The sequence below is a fragment of the Herpailurus yagouaroundi genome, unplaced genomic scaffold (assembly GCF_014898765.1).
Source record: "Herpailurus yagouaroundi ecotype Mexico unplaced genomic scaffold, PumYag 139, whole genome shotgun sequence".
Lineage (NCBI taxonomy): Eukaryota > Metazoa > Chordata > Mammalia > Carnivora > Felidae > Herpailurus > Herpailurus yagouaroundi.
Window position 1 is genome coordinate 49,299,711 of NW_024412394.1, and position 12,552 is coordinate 49,312,262.

At 38.3% G+C, this 12,552-nt stretch overlaps 1 protein-coding gene across 3 annotated transcripts in view; it reads left to right on the forward strand.

The window, feature by feature from the left end:
- Positions 1–12,552, forward strand: part of CASP8AP2 (caspase 8 associated protein 2) — a 36,187-nt gene that overhangs the window by 584 nt on the left and 23,051 nt on the right. For all 3 annotated transcript variants that reach the window (XM_040474171.1, XM_040474172.1, XM_040474173.1), the window contains exons 2-3: positions 9,736–9,811; positions 11,560–11,642. In XM_040474171.1, the coding sequence (XP_040330105.1) occupies positions 11,588–11,642 (55 nt within the window). In that variant the 5' untranslated portion in view covers positions 9,736–9,811; positions 11,560–11,587. The remainder of the gene's footprint in view (positions 1–9,735; positions 9,812–11,559; positions 11,643–12,552) is intronic.

The following is a 12,552-nucleotide window of genomic DNA, read 5'->3' on the forward strand; positions in this document are numbered from 1 at the left end:
TCTCAGGATTTGTGCTTCAGCGATCGGGTCGGCATTGACTGATTCTTCCCTGGTCTTTCCCAGATTCCTCCCTGGTCTTTCCCATTCTCCGCAGCTATAGCTCCAAACCTCTACCCTTCCTCAGTGCCCCTCCCCCATCTCACTCAGCTCTTCTTTGATTGGAGGACAGAGACCAGAGCAAAAATTTCCCCACCCCCACCCCAATTATCTTCTAGCATTTCTTCCCATTTCACAAGAGGTGGCCCCCTTTCAAAGAAAAAAAATATATACTTTTCTCACGAATATTCTTGATTTGTCATTTGGCTTTAAAGACAGTGGGAATCTAATCCCAAATATGCCATTTAACACCTGTTTGACCTTGGGGCAAGTTTCTTAATCATTTGTTATATGTTTCCTCAACTGTGAAACGGGAAAAAGAATAGTATATACTTCTCGGGATTTGGGGAAGATTTAAAATAATGTATTTGGAACATTTAAGGCCCTGGCACGTAGTGTTCAGTATATGTAGTGTTTGTTATTTTCCCTTTACATTTTCTTTGGGGATCTTGGTGTATTAGATTTAACCTTTCCCAGGAACCTTAAAAGACACTCTCCTCCTCCCCTGGCTTTTTCCTGTTTTCCTCTATAAATGCTTAACTTCATTCCTTCAATTTTTTTTTTTTTAAGGAAAATTTCCTTTAGACTGTCTTTAAGACATTGTCCTATCACAAAAGGCTAGGTAATCCTCCTTTCATGTGCTTTGTTCCTAAAATGATTATGAGTGAGCTTTCAACTCTTTTCTTTGATCATCATGGTTTTAAACATGTAAACCTTAGCCTTTACACTGTTTAGGTGCAACACTCCTCTGTCAGTAGTCCCTCTAATTATATATTGAGGTCCTCATTTAGGGGAAAGTGAGAGTAAATGTGAATAAAACCCCTCTTCCCAAGAGATTCTCATACATAATCCTTCCTCTTTTCCCTCCTCCCTTCTATTTTAGGAGAATCACTGGCCTTTGTGATTTCAAGACCGTAATCTCAACTCTCAACTCTACCAATTATGTTTTATCTTTTGTGCTACATACTCCTGTTTCCTGTTGTCTATTAGACATCTTCACTTGGATGTCATACAGATAATTTATCATGTCTTCTTTGGTTCTCTATTTCAGTTAAAAGCATGACTACCTTGTTACCAAAGCTAGGAACTTTGGAGTTATTGTTAATAAATTGGGGATTTCAGTAATTCAACAAATATCTTTTTATTACCTACTAACTTGCAAGGCCCTGTCCTGAGAGCTGGTGATACAGTGGTGAACAGAACAGAGTCAGTCCTGGTCTTCATGGATCTTACATTCCAGTGGGTGAGATGGACATTTCTTTAGGAATCGCACAAAAATGTAATTATAAACTGAAAAGAGGCCGTATCGAGAAAGGACACAGTGGTATAAGAGTTTGTAACAGAGGGCCTGACATAGTGGAGAGAGAGAGTAGCCAGGGAAGGCTCAAACATTACTTAAGACAAAATACCAGTGAGGAGTTGAGTGATGGTAGAGCATTGAGGAAAGAGCACTCCCTGCAGAGGCCCTGTGGCGGGAGGGAACAATTGGCATGGCCGAAGAGCTGAAAGAAGGTCAGTATGATCAAGAGTAAAGACTGCCTGCTGGGAAATGGGGAAGAAGGATACAGACTATCTCTGGAATTGTGGGCAGAGGCCAGGTCTCCCTAGACTTTGCAAGCAGAGTTGTGACAAAATTTTTAAATCTAAAATCAGCAGGAAGCACTGAAGGGTTTTAAGTAGAGGAGGGAGCATGATCAGATTTGCATTTTGAAAAGATAACTCAGGCTCTGGTTTTGAAGTGGTCAAGATTGGACATTCGAATACACTTTCCATTAAATCTTTTGATTCTGTCACAAATCTCAGATCTGCTCCCTATTTCCACTACTGATGACTTCGTCACCCCTCATTGTCTCCTGCACTGTTTTAATAGTCTTTATCTTTTGGTACTAATATTTTCAATACTTTTCTTGCTAGAGTTAAATTCCTGGAATGCAGATTTGATCGTGATATTCTCTTGCTTTAAAAACCTTCAGTGGTTTCTCTCATTCTCTACTGGATGAAGTCCAAGTATCTTAATCATGTAATATATCACCTGACTTCTAAAACCTCATTTCTCTTTTGCCATTTGCAACTCTGTGGATGGAACTAGAGGGTATTATGCTAAGTGAAATTAGTCAGAGAAAGACAAATATACGACTTCACTCATATGAGGACTTTAAGATACAAAACAGATTGAACATAAGGGAAGGGAAGCAAGAATAATATAAAAACAGGGAGGGAGACAAAACATAAGAGACTCTTTTTATTATTTTTTAATGTTTATTTATTATTGAGAGACAGAGACAGACAGAGTGAGCAGGGGAGGGGCAGAGAGAGAGGGAGACACAGAATCTGAAGCAGGCTCCAGGCCCCAGCCGTCAGCACAGAGCCTGATGCGGGTCTTGAACCCATGAACTGTGAGATCATGACCTGAGCCGAAGTCGATGCTTATGCTTAACTGACTGAGCCACTCAGGCGCCCCTAAGAGACTCTTAAATATGGTGAACAAACAAAGGGTTGCTGGAGGGGTTGTGGGAGGGGGGATGGGATAAATGGGTAAGGGGCGTTAATGAATCTACTCCTGAAATCATTGTTACGTTATATGCTAACTTGGATGTAAATAAAAAAATAAATTATTAAACCCCTCATTTCTCAAATTCTAATCTGTAGGTATTCACACCCATACTTCCTTGTGAGCTCATAGATGTAGTGGGGAGATGGTATAGGAATTGTGTTTGCAAACGGGAACCCAGTTTCACTGAACCTTGGGATTTTGGAAACCTTGGGATAGTGAATGATGGAGCTAGAAAGGTAGGCATTAGTGTGTATCATGGTAAGGCGTTTGGGCTTTATTCAGTAGACATTGGGAAGTAATGGAAAGTTTTTGAGCAAGAAGTGATAATGAGCAGGATTGCTTCTGAAAAACGAATCCAGCAATTGTGTGTGGCATATATTTGGAGAGAGGAGATAATTAGATAGGTATAGTGGAGCCTGAAATAAAATTCAGAAGGAAAGAATGAGGATAAATGGGAGAAACATTGTGGACTTGTATCAGAAGGCTATTAGGGAATGCTAGTGCCAGTGAAAGAAGTAGAGATGTCAGGAGGCGACACATGTTGATGGTCTCTTTTGGTTTTGGTCTTGGTGAATTGGGACTTACAGGAATGTGTTTATTAACTTTAGCATCTTATTGCTGACTGTTGGTTTGTGTTTTAGTACAAGCAGTTCCTAATTTTCCAGCACTGTGAGGTGGCAGCAGAGGGGTCTATAAATCTGATCTGGTACCCCTACTTTTTGTGGCAGTATTTACTCTTTATCCCTTACCCCCTTGTGTTTGTTCATCAAGTGTTTAACACAACGTAATAAATTTTGCTTTTCAGGTATAGAAAATAAGATACTGATGTCCAGGAGTTCATTGCCTTAGTACAACATTCAAAAGCATTTTTATAAGAGCCCAATAGCATTTAGAGCTAGTTAGGTGTTATTGAAATGGTAATAACCACAGCTCTGTGAAATCCTTTCTGTGAGCTTTTCATGGCAAATGAGATTGTAAGATAATATGTGTTAAGACACTAAGTTTGTGGTAAGTTGTTAGAGCAGCAATAGGAGACTAATGTACTCAGTAACACTATGCATATTTTATGTACTCAATAGTCACATGTGGTTAGTGTTATATTGGACAGCTCAGATATAGGACATTTTTGTCATTATAGAAAGTTCTATTGGACAGCACTAGTCTAAAAAAGGTAGTTCTTAGGGCATCTGGCTGGCTCAGTCGGTGGAGCATGTGATTTGTGGTCTTGGGGGTTGTTAAGTTCAAGCCCCACATTGGGTGTAGAGATTAGTTAAAAATAAAATCTTTAAAAAATAAAAATTAAAAAATTAAAAAGGTAGTTCTCAAAGTGTAGTCCTTGAACTAGCAGCATGACCTGAGAACTTTTTAGAGTTGCAGATATTCACGTCTCACTCTAGACCTACAGAATCAAAAACTGGGGGAATGGGACTCATCAGTCTTATGTTCTAACTCCTTCAGGTTAGAAGTCTAAAAACATGCTGAAGTCTAAAAACAACTTTTTTCTTTTCTTTCCCTTTCTTCCTTTCTTCCGCTCTTTCTCTTCCCTGCCCTGCCCTGCCCTGCCTGGCCCTGGCCCTGGCCCTGCGAGTGAACAGAGAAGGGGCAGAGAAAGAAGAGAGAGGGAGGATTCCAAGCAGGCTCCGCACTGTCAGTGCGGAGCCTGATGCAAAGCTTGAACCCACGAACCCTGACATCATGACCTGAGCCAAAACCAAAAGTTGTATGCTTAACTGAGCTACCCAGGTGCCAATAAGAACAACTTTAGAAAGCAAATGATTGCAATGGAGGTAGCTAAATGTAATGATGTATTTAGTATGTCAGTACATTAAGGAAATGAGGGTTGACTATGTCTCCAGAAAAGGGGGTTCTCTTTTATGGTAGCTGGGTTGGGGCGAGGATGAGCAGACCAGGCAGGGCAATAGAATGAGCAAGAGATTGTGGAGTTGAGGTTCATGGCATAATTCAGGAACTGCAAGTACAGACATTTCTGCTTTAATGTATGCATTTTTGAAAAACCTTTAGTTCTGTAAGTCACTAAAACAGGGTTTATGGGAAAAATAGGGGCAGAATACTCAAAACCTCTCTACTCATGTTACTAGAGCACCAACAGGAACAATAACAATTTTAATTAAAATGTTGGCATAGTTAAGGCAAGTAAAATTCCTAATGAATATCTCAGTCAATATAGATTTTTTCTCAAGAAAGAAGAAAGATGAAATAGGCTGATGGAGGAAAAGGAAGAACTGAAGATGTTGATTTGTGGAAACAAGAACAGAGGGACATAAACACAGGTTGCAGGTTTGATGTGAATAGTGTGATGGCAGACTGGATGGCTTTGGCTTATTGCCTGGTATTTGGGTTATTTGTACCCTGACAAAGATTGAGGAAAATCATGCTTACACCCTTGCAAGACAGAGCCTGTTACTGTACTGAAACAAGAGGAAGAAAGGAGAGTGATGGGCACCTAGGGTAAGGGCATCAGTGTAGGACTAGATTCCTTCAAGAGTTGCTGCATTTAGCTGCTGTTAATGGTGCAAAACTGTAATGATCTGGGAAGAACCCTGTGTGAACCAGTATAGTTTCTGCATTACACTAACATCATTTCTCTATTTCTCAATAACGTGTGTGCTGCCTCGCATTATAGAAACATGCTTCGGTAGGGGCACCTGGGTGGCTCAGTTGGTTAAGTGTCTGACTTGATTTCAGCTCAGAGCATGTTCCCATGGTTCATGAATTTGAGCCCTGTGTCAAGCTCTGTGCTGACAGCATGGAGCTGGAGCCTGCTTGGGGTTCTCTCTCCCCGCCTCTCCCCTTCCCCCTCTCCCCGTTCTCTCTCAAAATAAATAAATAAATAAATAAATAAGCCTTTAAAAAATAGAAATATGCTGTGGTAGTACAGAATATCTCATGTGGTTCAATAGGGTAGGTTAGAGTAGCAGTGTGAGAAAAGTAGTGATATTTCTGGAAAGGCCTTGTAGTTCTGTGCTAGGGAAGCTTAATTCAATAATGTTGCTTTGGGTAGTTCTTAAAGGCTTTTTGACCTGGGAGTGAAACAGGTTACAAGTCAACAGATTTTGGCTTTAGTGTGGAAAGTGGTAGAAGGAAAAAGGTGTTGGTAGTATGGAAACTAGTTAGGAGACTTTGTAATAATTTAAATGAGTAATAATTATATTGAAAACTGGAATGACTGAGTGGAAAGGAGATGTTAAATTTGAGAGATTTAAAAATAAAATCACTAAGAATTTGTGATCACTTGAAAGTGAGTGTGGATGTAAGGGACGAATCAAAGATAATGAGAGTTTGTAGCTTGAGAATGAGTTCAGGCAGGAGATAATGGTTTATATTTCCCATATCTAGGCATCTACCCTATTTGCTTTCTTTCATTATTATGCCTTATATAAATATCCTTTTCAATCTCACTGTCTCCATCTTGGGTTATGTTATCATGTGGACTCTTTCTTTTCCTACACGTTTGTCTTTCTAGTTCATTCCACATGTTAATCTTTTCTCTTTATACCAGTGTTTCTAACTCAGAAACCTTCAGTGCTCTTGTCTTCTGAAATTTCAAGGCCAGATTCCTTAGTTGGACATTTAGTATCTTCTGTTTGACTCTAATGAAATTTGACAGTCTTCTCTCCCAGTCCTCTTCTGTCTGAGGTTCATATATGCCTTCCCTCCAAAGTTAATGGTGTTCTCATTTGGAATCTACCTATCTCCACTCTTCCTCCCACTCTTCCATTGATATGCAGGTCCTTCTACAAACCAGTCATCAGCCGTATGCATGCTTTTATTCTCCACACATCTTTGCCAACATTTGGGAGTGGATAGTGGCTACAAGAGGGCATGAGTAATACTTCTAGGGTGATGATAATGATCTGTATCTTGATCTGGGTGGTAGTTAGATGGATGTGTGTAGGTTGTCAAAAATCATAGGACTGTATACTTATGATTGGTCGTTTTTTTTCCTTTATGTTATACTTCAATAAAAAGCTTACTTCCTTTTCTCCAAAATAAAAAATGTCCTGCCTCTCCTAGGCCCTTTACATTTCAATTTAATTTTTATGGTCAACTTAAGTTTGAGTGGGATTGCATTGAGTTGGGGAGAATTGCCAACTTTGATATTGAGTTTTCCTAAATATGATTGAATTATGTTTTGCCATTTATTTAGATCAGAAGCGAATTGCCTGTTTTTGTAAATAAAGTTTTATTGGAACACAGTCAGACCTATTTGTTTACATGTCGTCTCTGGTTGCTTTGAGCTTCAGTGGCAGGGGTAGGTGGTTGTGACAGACCAGATGGCCTGCAAGCACAAAATATTTACTTTCTGGCCTTGTAAGAAGAAAAGGTTTCCATACCCCTGATTTAGGCCTTTCTTTCTCTTTCTTTCTTTCTCTCTTTCTTTCTTTCTTTCTTTGATAATTTATTTATTTATTTTTTGAGAGAGAGTGCATGGGTAGGGAGAGGGACAGAGAGAGAGAGAGAAAGAGAATCTTTTTTTTTTTTTTTTTTAATGTTTATTTATTTTTGAGAGAGAGAGAAAGACAGGGAGACAAGCAGACAGAGAATCCTAAGCAGGCTCTGCACAGGGCTCAAACCGATGAACTGATGATCATGAACTGAGCTGAAACCTAGAGTCAGATGCTTAGCTAACTGAGCCACCCAGGCACCAAGAAAGAGGAGAGGAGAGAGAGAGAATGAGAATATAATTTCTGTGTACTTAATGGTTTTGTTGTTGTAAATATCTTTTTATCAGTTATGTTGTAAAACTCTTGCGGGGTGCCTGGGTGGCTCAGATTCTCTCTCACTCCCTCTCTGCCCCTCTAACGCTCTCTCTCCCTCTTTCTCAAAATAAAGTTAAAAAAAAAAAACCTTAAAATTATTTTGCTGGCATACAGGAAAGCATTTTTGTGTGTTTATCTTACATTCAAGAACTTAAAAAAAACTCTTATTCTAATAATTTGTAGATTTTCTACATTGGTGGCCGTAGTTTAAATAATGTCAGCTTTGCTTCTTTCCAGTTCTGTCTCAATTCATGCCTTACTCTTCTTTCAAACAGAAGCAAGCTTGACTTTAAAGGAGATGCTTTTGTGGTGTCATCATCATGTATGAAGTTTGAGGGTTTTGTTTTGTTTTGTAGTAGAAATATATCCTTTATCAGTTTAAAAAAGTCCCTTAAATTTTCATAAACTCCCAAGTTTGCTAGGAGTTAGTATTGAATTTATCATATGCTCTTCCTGAGCAGATGTTAGGATACACATATTTTGTCTCTAATATGATGAAATATACAAATTTTTTTTTACTGAGAGACCACTTGTTAGAATGGTTTTTGATTTATGGTAAAATTCAGAAGCACAGGGGTGCCTGTCTGGCTCAGGTACAGCATGTGACTCCTCATCTCAGGGTCATGAGTTCAAGCCCCACATTAGGTGTAGAGCTTACTTAAAAAAAAAAAAAAATCAGGAGTACAGAGAAATCTTGTTTATCATGCTACATCTCCCTCCCCAGTTTTCTCCGTTGTTAATGTCTTATTACATGATATTAGTATGGTACATTTATGTACCATATATTATGGTAATTATGAACCAACACTGCTTTATTTTTTTGTTTTTTTTTTTAAGATTTTATTGTATTTTTATTTTATTTCAGAGACAGGGAGAGAGATAGGGTTCATGTGGGGAAGAGGGGCAGAGGGATAGAAAGAGGATCCCAAGCAGGCTTCACGCTCAGTGTGGAGCCCCGTGTGGGGCTCATCCCGTGAGATCATAACCTGAGCCAAAATCAAGAGTTGGGACACTTAACCAACTAAGCCACCCAGTTGCCCCATCTTTTTTTTTAAGTAATACCTGCCAGTAGTAAAAACTAAAACTATAAAATGATATGCAATGAAGACTTTGATCTATTAGATTTCTGTTTAACCAAATCATTATCACCATTCTGTAAAAAACCCATTGACTGATTTTCCCTCCTCCATATGACAGTTTATTTATTTTTAAATTAATTTATTTTTATTTTTTATTTTCATTAAAAAAATTTTTTTAATGTGTGTTTATTTTTAAGAGAGAGAGACAGAGTGCGAGTCGGAGACGGGCAGAGAGAGAGGGAGACACAGAATCTGAAGCAGGCTCCAGGCTCTGAGCTGTCAGCACAGAGCCTGACAGGGGGCTCAAACCCACGAGCCATGAGATCATGACCTGAGCCAAAGCTGGTTGCCTAACGACTGAGCCATCCAGGCACCACTTTTATTTTTTTTTAACATTTATTTATTTTTGAGAGAGAGGGAGAGAACACGCATGCATGTGAACGGGAAAGAGGCAGACGCAGAGAAGGGAGGCAGATGATCCAAAGCAGGCTCGTCACTGTGAGCCCAGAGCCCGATGCAGGGCTCAGACTCCTGAACCTGTGAGATGGCCTGAGCTGAAATCGAGAGCTGGCTGCTTAACCGACTGACTGAGCTACCCAGGCGCCCCCATATGACGGTTTATATAGCTGGTGATAAGTTACTGTTAGAAAGCCTGTGAGTTCCTGCTGTGTCAGTAGTTTTGCTTTACCAAGAGTTAGTTCTGTTATTTGACAAATATGATTATGCCATTTGTAATTATTGTACAGACTATATTATAACAGTTAATCAATTCAGCTAATTGGAAAAAGTGTTGCAGTGGGGAATGTGAGTAATGAACAAAACGCTATACTTTAGGGGTGCCTGGGTGGCTCAGTTGGTTAAGCGTCTGACTTGATTTCTGCTCAGGTCATGATCTCACTGTTCATGGTATTGAGCCCTGAGTCAGGCTCTGTACCAACAGCGTGGAGCCTGCTTGAGATGTTCTCTCTCTCTCTCTCTCTCTCTCTCTCTCTCTCTCCCTCTCCCTCTCTCTCCCTCTCTGTCCCTGCCCTACTTTCAGATGAACACTGTTTCTCTCTCTCTAAATATAAAATAAATAAACGTCTTTAAAAAAAGATATATACTTTGATTGTATTTAAAAGTAGTAACGTAAATTGTATCTCTTGTGATAGAACCATGACTTTTTCTTTGAGAATGAGTCCAGTGATCAGAGTTCTGACTTCTTTCTTTCTTTTTTTTTCTTAAGTAAGCTGTATACCCAGCGTGGGGCTTGAACTCATGACCTCGAGATCAAGAGTCAAATGCTTTACCAGCTGAGCCAGGTGCCCCCTGACTTCTTTCTTGCATAAACCACACCTATAAGACATTGCTTATGATTTCCATCCCTCCCTTCCTTCCTTCTTTAATTAAAATGGAGTAAGAATTTAGATACTTGTTTTTTTCTTTTTTTCCTTTTTTAATGTTTTTATTTATTTTTGAAAGAGAGAGGAGAGAGAGAGAGAGAGAGAAAGAGAAAGAGAAAGAGAAAGAGGAAGAGAAAGAGGAAGAGAAAGGGAAAGACAGAGCACGAGCTGGGTAGGGGCAGAGAGAGAGGGAGACACAGAATCTGAAGCAGGCTCCAGGCCCTGAGCTGTCAGCACAGAGCCTGATGCAGGGCTCAAACTTGTGAATTGTGAGATCAGGACCTGGGCTGAAGTCTGATGCTCAACCTACTGAGCCACCCAGGCGCCCCTAGATACTTGTTAATCAGTGTGAATACAGACTAGGTTTTCTTTTCCATTATTTTGGATTATCTCACCTTCACTTGATTTGACAAGCAATCGTGTGTGTATCTTTCTGCTCACCTATAATCTTTTCAAAGCATTCAGCTTAGTTTTTACTGGAAAAGAACTTCCTTTGGCAATATAATCTTTCATAATACTATTACTTAGAAAAATAAGGAAACCTGCATAATTGGATTTGGTAGTAAATGTGATCTGGCTATCGATAAGCCTATATCTCAGTTGGTGGGAGCAGAAATATACAGGTGCAGGTATTCTTAATGACTGTCTGTATCCACAATGGCCATAGTTCATTGACCACAGGCATCATTCATCAGACTTTACTGGCAGAATGGAAAATGTCAGATAAGTCAGGTTTTTTTCTTTCTTTTTTTTTTTTTTTAAGCTGTTTTGGATACTTCTGTTGCTTTTTTCTTGCTACAAATAGCACTACATTGAATTTTCCTGTATATATATTTTGTAACCATGTGCTTGTATATCTCTCAGAATGAGTTACTAGATATGATTTGTTGGGTCAAAGATTATGTGCATATAAAAACTTGATAGCTATGGTCAAATTGCCTCCATGGAGTTTGTGCAAGTATATACTTGGGTGATGTATGAGAGTATGTCTTTTGTCACATCTTTACAAACCCTAGTATGGTATCAAATTCTTTACTATTTACCTGTCTTACTCTCTTATTGGTGAAAACACATATGTCTGGAGTTCCCCAGACTGCTCCCAGGTTTGATGATTTGCTAAGAGGACTCACAGAACTCATGTAGTTGTACTTATTTAGTATGATATTGGCTTATTTTTGTATAAAAATTAATTTGTATTTTGGTCTATTTTATAAAATTAGTATCATTTACTTTGTGACATGGTTTAGCCATAATAAGTAAGCTTAAGCTTTTGGAAAACAGTAGGCACTTTTTTTGAAGTGATGGTAGAGAGTGAGTTTATTCATTGTGTCCACATTTAAAAATTGCTGTTTTTAAAAACGATTTTTTAAAATGTTTATTTTTGAGAGAGAAAGAGAGGGAGACACAGTGCAAGCAAGGCAGGGGCAGAGAGAGAGGGAGACACAGAATCTGAAGCAGGATCCAGGCTCCGAGTTGTCAGCACTGAGCCTGATGCGGGGCTTGAACTCGTGAACTGCAAGATCACGGCCTGGGCCGAAGTAGGACACTTAACCGACTGAGCCACCCAGGTGCCCCTAAAAATTGCTTTTTAACTGAAAGCTAGGTTTATTCTCTGAATTGTGAGGTTGATTTTAACAATGGAAAAATCTTTATATTTCATGCTTTAGATGGCGACTGTCAAAAGGAAATAGGATCATGGCAGCAGATGATGACAATGGTGATGGAACAAGTTTATTTGATGTCTTTTCTGGTAAGACCTGTCTTTCTGAACTGTCTTTCTAAGTGTATTTAATTGCAAAATCATTTATTCTCATTGAAAACACTGTTATCAACTCTTTCTTCCCACACATAAATGAATTAACGTAGTAAGGTGCCTGGCAAATAGGAAATGTTTAGTAAATGTGAGCTTTCTTATTATTACAGGGCTTTTAAGGCTCTCAAATATAATGAAATTAACAACTTTGTCAATATGAGTGGTAATGATATTTATTTTTCTATCCAAAGAAATATAAAATAGGTATTTGTTACTCTTGAGTAAGTTGAATACATTATGGTCCTTTACTCCAAATACTTAAGTGTGTATTTCATAAGAAAAACTTGGGTTTTTTAATATAAGAACACAATTATCAAAATTTCAGTAAATTTAACATTGATATAATACTTTTATTTAATCTGCTATTTTTGTTCCTGTTTTACCAGGTAACCCCAACATTTTATTATTATGATTGGATTTTAATCTATCATTTTAATACTTTTAGTTTTTCTCATCTTTTTTTTTTCCTTCTGATTTTCTTACCTTCTTTCAAATGTTGAATATATTTCAGAATTTCGTTCTAATTTATATATTAGCTTTTTGGGCTACAACACCTCTTTGCATTATTTTTTAGTGGCTGCTTAAGGGATTGGAGTATACCTCTTTAACATTTTGTAGTCTACTTCCTAGTATTGTACTTTTTCACCTAAGATGTAGAATCTTGTATGTATAGTTTTATTTAACCTTCATCCATCCTTTTATGTTAAAGATGCCATAAACCTCATGATACAGAGCTTCAATTTTTACTTTATATCATTCTACGTATCTTTAAAAACTTAAGAGGAATTAAAAGAAATTAAGAAAAATTTGTTATTTATATTTACTCTGTTATTTATCGTTTCTAGTC